Genomic DNA, 8,992 nt, shown 5'->3' on the forward strand with positions numbered 1-8,992 from the left:
AACTTTAACTACAACATTAATTCTTTTCATAATTACCCAAATAAAAAAAAAAACAAAACTTTAACTTAAAAAGAAGAAAGAAATTCAAAGTTACATTAACAGTTATAGAAAAAATATATATTTTTTAATTTGATGAGAATTAATTTGAGATTCATTAAAAAGAAAAAAAAAAGAGAAAAAGGAAGGGAGAAAAGTGTAAAAAGTAGTGTGATTTTTGTCTTCTTAGGAGTGATTAAAGCAAGCTTAGTCCAATTATTGAGAATCCCTAGGACGGTTTGCGAAGAAAGGTTGAGATTTCTGTGAAAGAGTCCTATCCTATGGATCTCATGCCCAAACACACAAACACCATAGGACCCTATCATCATCATTCTATAACTTGGTTTACTTTCTTCTTCACAAAAGCTCATCAAAAAGGCACTTTGCAATTTTCACAGTCACTCACAGGCTTTCTGGGGATACTGTGCAAATACCATCAGCCATCACAGTAAGAGTCAACCGACCCTTTTTGGATCCATCTATTTGTAAGGCTTCCAATAGTCCACACGTTACGTTTTATCTTCACCTTTTTCCCTCTCTCTCTCTCTCTCATCATTCTCTGTACAATCTATAACCATTTTCATTTTCTTCAATCTTTCACCCTTTTCCTTAGCATAATAGTGTCATACTGTTATTCTATTACAAAAGTCAAACACAAAGCTTTTGATTAAAACCAGAGTGTCACTTTTTAAGAGCCTTCATAGATTAAATATAAACATGTTACTTGATTAAAACTTTAATTAAAAACTGCATCTTTTTTCTTTTTTTTATTTTGTTTTCTGTCTTTTTCCTTTTAGGCTTTACAAGAGTCAAGCATGCAGAGAATGAAGCACACACACGCAAAGACAGTAGGGTTCTTATATCCTTTTTCCATTTAACCCCAAGCCAATGGATTGAAGCTACAATTCAACTGTGTCTGTGCCACAAAGTGCCACTCTCAAAGGGTCACTACTACTAAGAGAGGAATAGAGAAAGAAGAAGGAGGCTGCTGTAATAGCATAAGGGTTTCTAGGCTTCCTTTCTTTCTCTACAAATAATAGGAGAAAAGAAAAAGACAGCATTTTTTTTTTCTTTCTGCTACAGAGAGAAAGCTGAGACATTGGGGTTTTATCCTTTTGTCTCCTCTATCTCTCTGTCTCTATTCTTTCCTCCCCTTACCTTGAAAGTTTCTTCTTTGATCACTCTCCCACAGTATATAAGTCTCTTTCTGACCTTCCCACTTCATCTTCTGAGTCTTTCTTGAGTTTCAAAATTCTGGGGTAGCTAATTGACGCCTGAATTCTCACTGATGAAGCAATTCGATGCTTAAGAAGAAGCAAAAGAAGTGAGTTCAAGGGGTTTCAGGGTAAAAAACTTGGGCTTTTTGGGGTACTTCTGTTGAAGAGAAAAGTGGCTTCTTTGATGAGTTTTGGGGGTTTTCTTGAGAACAAATCGGGTAGTGGCGCAGCCAGACACGACCTTTTGGATATTCCTTACAACAACGTTACCACCACCAACCATACCAACACCAACGAAGACGATAGAATGCCCTTTGGTGCAATCTCTCAGCCACGCCTGGTGACCACCACCACTCCAACCCTGGCCAAATCCATGTTCAACTCCCCAGGACTATCTCTGGCACTTGTGAGAGATCTTGTTACTTTACTTTAAAAACTAACGTGTTGGTACCATGTTGTACTGTGTTTCCTTATTTCTTTTCCTTTCTTGTTTGCAAAAAATGAAACAAAAGCAGCAAACCAATATAGATGGACAAGAAGATGTGAATAGAATGGTCGAAAATAGCTTCGAACCAAACGGTTTGCGAAGAAGCAGAGAAGAAGAACATGAAAGCAGATCTGGCAGCGACAACATCGACGGCGCTTCCGGCGATGAACAAGATGCCGCCGACAACCCTCCGAGGAAAAAACGCTATCACCGACACACCCCTCAGCAGATACAAGAACTTGAAGCGTATTTTCATTTTCATTTTTATCCCACCATTCAATCCTTCTATTCTTCTTCTTCTTCACTCTTATACATACTAACATGCAATTCTATGAGGCTAATGGTTATAACCTTGTTTCCAAAACAGTTTCTTACTTCCTAAACACGTTGTACGTGTATGTAATTTGTGATTTGAAAGGTGGGTGATTTTTTTGATTTTTTTTTTAATGGGGTTCAGGTTGTTCAAGGAGTGTCCTCATCCAGATGAGAAGCAAAGACTCGAACTTAGCAAGAGGCTGTGCTTGGAAACTCGACAGGTGAAGTTTTGGTTCCAAAACCGGAGAACCCAAATGAAGGTGTGGCACGCTTCAAACTCTCACAAAGTCACTTTCACACTCCTTTTCTTCCTTTTTGAGGTTTCTGATGCAGTTTGAAACTTTTGCCTTCTTACGTACGGTTGTACCAGACCCAGTTGGAGCGGCACGAGAACACTTTGCTGAGGCAAGAGAACGACAAGCTGAGAGCGGAGAACATGTCTATCAGGGACGCAATGAGGAACCCCATGTGCTCCAATTGCGGTGGCCCTGCCATCATCGGCGAGATTTCGCTGGAGGAGCAGCATCTTCGGATTGAGAACGCCCGGTTGAAGGACGAGCTCGATCGCGTGTGTGCACTCACGGGCAAGTTTCTGGGTCGCCCCGTTTCTTCGTTACCGAATTCAAGTTTGGAGCTTGGCGTTGGGGGGAACGGGTTTGGTGGAATCAGCATTGGCACTACATTGCCTTTGGGACAAGATTTTGGGATGGGAATGTCGATGTCTGTGTCTAACAACCCTTTGGCTATGGTGTCTCCCTCTAGTACCCGACCAACTTCTGTTGTGGGTGGGTTTGATAGGTCCATGGAAAGGTCCATGTTTCTTGAGCTTGCTTTGGCTGCCATGGATGAGTTGGTGAAGATGGCTCAAACTGGGGAGCCTCTTTGGGTGAGGAATGTTGAAGGTGGGAGGGAAATCATGAACCATGAGGAGTACGCGAGAACCTTCACTCCTTGTATTGGTTTGAGACCAAATGGGTTTGTGTCCGAAGCCTCTAGGGAAAATGGAATGGTAATCATTAACAGTTTGGCACTTGTTGAGACTCTCATGGACGCGGTAAGCCAATTGAAATTTCATCTCACTAAACTCCAATTTTAATTAGAAAATAGTGTGTGAAGTACGTAATACTTGGCCTAAACTTAGAAAATGGTGAAATGCTGAAAATGCACCAAGAAATGCATGACTGAATTGCATTTTTTCCTCAACAGAATCGATGGGCAGAGATGTTTCCTTGTATCATTGCAAGAACCTCCACTACTGAAGTGATATCTAACGGGATAAATGGAACAAGAAATGGAGCACTTCAATTAGTAAGTTTGGTTTATGTTCTTTCAAGTTCTTTTTAATTTCTTGGTGAAGGTTTCTGACCCTTTAAATTTGGTGCTCAGATGCATGCTGAACTTCAAGTTCTTTCGCCTTTGGTTCCTGTTCGTGAGGTCAATTTCCTAAGGTTTTGCAAGCAGCACGCAGAAGGGGTTTGGGCAGTGGTGGATGTTTCCATAGATAGCATCAGAGAAAGTTCAGGAGCACCATCCACTTTTGTCAACTGTAGGAGGCTTCCTTCTGGTTGTGTTGTGCAAGACATGCCCAATGGTTACTCCAAGGTAAATTGAAACACTCTTTTTCTAGTTTTTAGTGTGGGATGATTCTATTCTAACTCCTACTCCCTACTCCAAAGAAAACAAAAGAGTAATGATTATACTACTATATCCTCCTTAGCATAAAAGGGTAAGAAGAAAGAAGGGTATTTTACAAAAATTATAATGTGTTTTTCTTCAGAATCCTAATCTTTGATGACTGCAAAAATGATTTATATTCCTCCATAGAAACTATTGACCATGCAGCCACTGTTATTACCAAAATATAAACTAGTATTTAATAGCTTTCATTTTTTTTTTTATTGAATTTATTATGACTACCGAAGTGGGTATCTTTCTTTCCCTTTGGTTTTTAATCACATTTGTTCATGGAAGTTACTGGTCGTTGGAGCCAAGTACAGAATATTCAAGAGAAACAAAACACCATGCCAAGGAATCACGGGGCTTTGCTTTTCGAAGCTTTTTAAGAGCTCCTGTTTCGAAGTAACTTGGCTAGTCTAGTGACTACTCTCTATATAACTATTCTGTCAGTGATGATTTTCACACAAAATTCGTTTCATTTTTTCCAAAAGTTTACATTATATCATTGCAGCAGAGTCGGATCTCAATTTAACAATTATATTCCAATGTGGAGTTTTCAACGTTTGATCTTCAATCCCATAGACTCTTTGACAAAATAATCAATTTATAAATATCTCAACTATCTATGAAGTACTAAAGGTTTTTTAATCTATGCATAGATTCCTCATAAGATAACAGTGTTAGTTTTGGAATAGAGAGTATTCCCTGTGTGGTATAAAATCCAAATCAATCCATTAATTTATTCACAAAAATCTCCATCACTTAAATTTATGCCATCTTGAAGACATTAATAAGATATCCATTTGTATGAAATCGGCCATATGATCTTGCACGCACTTTCTGATTCTATAAAGAATACATATGATGTTTCTATTCCAATCTTTGACACCACATAATAAGTATCTTGTAGCATTATTTAATTCACGAGATCGAATGTGGCCTAGTTCCAGACCTATGATCGGATAGGGCTGTTACATATAATATTGAAAGAAGACCCTTGGAGTAAAAAATCAGAGACTGAGTACTTTGTCTGTTTCCTCTGAGTTTTTGTTTGGTTGTAAATCTCGATGCTCACAGTACCCCATTGCTCCTGTAAATACTGCATCTTGACTTTATATAGTACCAATATTTTATGTACTTGTCGAGGTCCATGAGAGATACCTATGTCTGTTGCTGAGCCCAGTCTTCAGGCTTTTCCAAGATTTGCTTTTACACATTTTTTTATATAGTGTCGCCCTAAGCAAACATACATACATACATAACCTTATTTTATTATGCATAATGTTCAATTAGTCAACATGATGAACTTAATTAATTAATTAAGAGAATAGTGGTTTTGAAATATTTTGTGACATGCATGAATTTTGACATGGTTGGTTGCATGTGGCTTGAAGGTGACATGGGTGGAGCACGCAGAATACGATGAGAGCCAAATTCACCAGGTTTATAGACCATCGTTGAACTCAGGCATGGGGTTCGGTGCACAGCGTTGGGTGGCTACCCTTCAACGCCAATGCGAGTGTCTTGCCATCTTAATGTCCTCAGCAGCACCCTCTCGAGACCATTCAGGTATTTTGATATGGGCATACTAAAAGATCAATCTTTTTTTACATCACAAACGTTTTGTGGTTAAGATTCATGATTTTGATGGTGGGTGCAGCAATAACGGCGGGGGGAAGGCGGAGCATGGTGAAGCTGGCGCAGCGAATGACCAACAACTTCTGTGCCGGCGTGTGTGCCTCCACGGTGCACAAGTGGAACAAGCTCAACCCCGGGAACGTGGATGAGGACGTGAGGGTGATGACAAGGAAGAGCGTGGATGATCCCGGCGAGCCGCCGGGGATTGTGCTGAGCGCGGCCACCTCCGTTTGGCTCCCCGTGTCGCCGCAGAGGCTCTTTGACTTCCTTCGGGACGAGCGCCTCCGAAGCGAGTGGGACATACTCTCCAACGGCGGGCCCATGCAGGAGATGGCCCACATCGCCAAGGGCCAAGACCACGGCAACTGCGTCTCTCTCCTCCGAGCCAGTGTACGCTTCTTCTCACTCCTATCATCTTCATAACAAAGTTTTTTTTTTTTTTTTTTTGTGATTTTAGATGTGTGAATGTTTTTTTCGATAATTTCTTTGTTAGGGCATGTAAAGGTTGCGTTAATGTTTTTGTTGTCATTAGTGTTTGGATGGGGAATGGTGTTGATTGTCGTTTAGTTTTTGGATGAGAGCTGCTGAAACTTTGAGAAGGACAACGATGGAAGTTTTGGAAGTATCAATGGAGGCAGATTTTGATGAATCACTAAAATAAAAAAGTCAAAATATAAGACTTCAGTTTCAGACTTCGTTGTTTTTTATTCTATTTAAAAAAAGAAATAAACACAAAAATTTAAAAAAGTGAAATAAAAAATTTGGATTCAGGTTTGACCTGCCTCTGGAAAATGACAACACACTAAATATATTATTTAACTTTGAACTGGGTTTTATTTAATTTGTGTTTTTTTTTTTCAGGCCATAAACTCCAGCCAGAGCAGCATGCTTATACTACAGGAGACATGCATAGACGAGGCGGGGTCACTTGTGGTGTACGCGCCGGTGGATATCCCGGCCATGCATGTGGTTATGAACGGTGGTGATTCAGCTTATGTGGCACTGTTGCCATCGGGATTTGCTATTGTTCCCGATGGGCCTGGGTCTCGTGGGTCACAGAATGGGCCTACTGCCGCAACAAACGGTGGTGATAATGGTGCTGCACGCGTGAGTGGGTCCCTCTTAACGGTTGCTTTTCAGATCCTTGTGAATAGTCTTCCTACAGCCAAACTCACAGTAGAGTCCGTGGAAACCGTGAACAATCTCATATCATGCACCGTTCAAAAAATCAAAGCTGCACTCCACTGTGAAAGTTAACCATCACCATCACGTGATAGATCATGTCATTGTCATCTCTCAGTCACGTGAGTGTGTTTTTTCTTTTTTCTCATTTGTTGAGATTTTGAAGGTTTAGACATTGGAACGTGTAATGGGTGGAGCGCGTGTGAATGACGAATGGTTGTTTGAGTCAAGAACGAACCGCGCATGGAAAAAAAGAAAAAGCTCCTTGCACGGTGGTAAGGATCCGAAGCGGGTCGGATGAGGTTCCTTAGCACAAGGCAAGGGTCGTGGTTCGGGTATTGACTCGGGTCGACCTTTTGTTTGTTCGGAAGAGAATGGAAAAAACAGAAGCATAAAAATAAAAGGTTTTGTTAGTATTTATTAGTTAAAATATTATTGTGGAGTTTTTAAGATTGATTTTTAAGTATTTTTACTTTTTAAATATTTATTTATAATATATGATGAGATAAATAGGTATAAAAATGGTGGTGGAGGAGAGTGAGGGTATCTGGTATGCATTAAATGAGTGTGCAGAAGGTGTTGGAGGAAGCGTTGGCATCATTAAATGCAAAGGTTATGGCATTTTGTTGATTCATCCAATAACAATCTTACACGACCACCTTAGTAAGGAGCATTATCTGACAGTGAAACAACACTGGGTATTTTCAAGATAACGCCGTTTTGGCACCATCACCCACCCGTTTGATTTGATGTTAATCCGTTATCACTGTGCCTACCATACCATCATCATCATACATACTATTGCCTATACCTGTACCTTTCCCTACTTCATTTCTAGTTAACTTTCTCCCATCATTTTAATACAGACTTAATATATATAATATATATAATTATTATTGTTTGGACTTCTATGGAAATTTATTAAGTATACCTAAACAATTATAATCTTTTAACTGTAGATTATATGATACAAGATTGAGTGTAAGTAATAACTAGCCTTCTTTTTTAATCTAAATATACACAACAATAATAAACAATTATAAAGCATCCATATAACTATTTTAAGAATAATGTGATGAGAGTTTGAGGTAAGGCATTGAAATCAATCATCCTCTTTGCCTGTATTAGAAAATGACATGTGATTAAAAGTTCATCCCTTTTTGTCTGTATTAGAAAATGACATGTGATTAAAATCTCACCTTCACCTTATTTTTAATTTTATTTTCTACAACAGACTTTTTTTAATTAGAGAAATAATAAAAGAAAAAATATTATTTAACTTGCCTAATAAGAGTGTAAAAATTAAATTAATAACATAAAAATATATATTAATTTTGGTATAGGTTTGCATGAGTGGTTCTATGAATAAGGATTTGATTGATTTAAGTTATAATTCTATCAAAGGTGTAAGTATTTTTAAATAAAATGAAATTATTTAATCACTATTAACTATAGTTTTTTTTAATAAATGATGAGTTCAACAATTATTATTAATATTTTATTCTTAACCCAATAATTTGTGAAAGGAGAATTGTCAGTGATTATTAAGGAAAATTTGTTGCTATATTTATTAAATGGGTTAAACTATTAAAAAAGAAAAAAAAAAACTGTCACTATTTGATTGTAAGCAGGCTCAAAAAATTTTAAACATTTAATAAAATAATTAAATATATGAAAATTGAAAAAAAAATAGTAAAATATACTTTCAGAAAAGTTTAATCATAAAATTTATAAAATAGTAATAATTAAGTATAAAATGTATAACATAAATATCTTTTATTCGTTTTGAGGAAAGATATTAATAGCAAATTATGGGACATACAATCATGGCACTGCTGTTTGGCTACTCCTATGACTAAGGTTGACAAATGTTGCTTAATGATACCATATATAGAGTTATAATAATCATTACAAAGGAAGTGTTCAAGAAATTAAGATAATAAAGGTATACAAAAGTTTGAAATGGTTCAAAGATATAAATAGAAAGAGAAAATGTTATTCTATCTAAAATATATATATATATATATATATATATATATATATATATACTTTAAATATTTAAATGAAATGTTATCCTAATTCATTGGATTTGAATATGATGTAGACTACACACATGCAACTTATCTTCCTCAATTAATGTCACAAATTTTTAAATATTGTATTTATATAAATAATAATTTTCTTCTCAAGGAAAAAACAAATCCATTATTTTAAAACCCATTCCACGATGAATAAATGATGACCTCGTTGAAAAATTTTCATATAAAATATTAATGTGATAAATAAAAACAACTTTAACAAAAGTTATATTAATTTTAGACGTTCTAGACTCAAATTCATTAAATTCAATCATCTCATACGATCATTTATGAAATGTGATAGTCATACTTCATATGTAATCAGAATAAGAGAATTTTAAAAATTTAAATATGACAAAAGT

General features: G+C 36.8%; 1 protein-coding gene across 4 annotated transcripts; it reads left to right on the top strand.

Annotated features, from left to right (window-relative positions):
• The first annotated feature begins 350 nt into the window (after positions 1–350).
• On the top strand, positions 351–7,002 carry LOC106774131 (homeobox-leucine zipper protein ANTHOCYANINLESS 2). Of its 4 annotated transcripts, none has more exons than XM_014660994.2 (10): positions 351–521; positions 834–1,659; positions 1,766–1,986; positions 2,198–2,315; positions 2,426–3,109; positions 3,262–3,363; positions 3,442–3,657; positions 5,127–5,301; positions 5,393–5,760; positions 6,232–7,002. In XM_014660994.2, the coding sequence occupies exons 2-10, from the start codon at positions 1,438–1,440 to the stop codon at positions 6,625–6,627; spliced, it is 2,502 nt and encodes an 833-aa protein (XP_014516480.1). In that variant the 5' UTR covers positions 351–521; positions 834–1,437; the 3' UTR covers positions 6,628–7,002. The 4 variants fall into 4 exon arrangements, with proteins under 4 accessions (XP_014516480.1, XP_022641691.1, XP_014516481.1 ...); XM_014660995.2 differs by having other exon boundaries at positions 354–484; XM_014660997.2 differs by having other exon boundaries at positions 356–521; positions 1,769–1,986.
• The last annotated feature ends 1,990 nt before the right edge of the window (positions 7,003–8,992 follow it).

This window comes from Vigna radiata, chromosome 9, assembly GCF_000741045.1.
Source record: "Vigna radiata var. radiata cultivar VC1973A chromosome 9, Vradiata_ver6, whole genome shotgun sequence".
Classification (NCBI taxonomy): domain Eukaryota; kingdom Viridiplantae; phylum Streptophyta; class Magnoliopsida; order Fabales; family Fabaceae; genus Vigna; species Vigna radiata.

Excerpts from the sequence above, each read along its gene's own strand:
- LOC106774131 (XM_022785970.1), top strand. The coding sequence starts at position 1,438 with ATGAGTTTTGGGGGTTTTCTTGAGAACAAATCGGGTAGTGGCGCAGCC. Across the intron at positions 1,660-1,765 it reads CAGGACTATCTCTGGCACTT|CAGCAAACCAATATAGATGG; the intron begins GTGAGAGATCTT and ends ATGAAACAAAAG. Across the intron at positions 2,316-2,425 it reads ACCGGAGAACCCAAATGAAG|ACCCAGTTGGAGCGGCACGA; the intron begins GTGTGGCACGCT and ends CGGTTGTACCAG.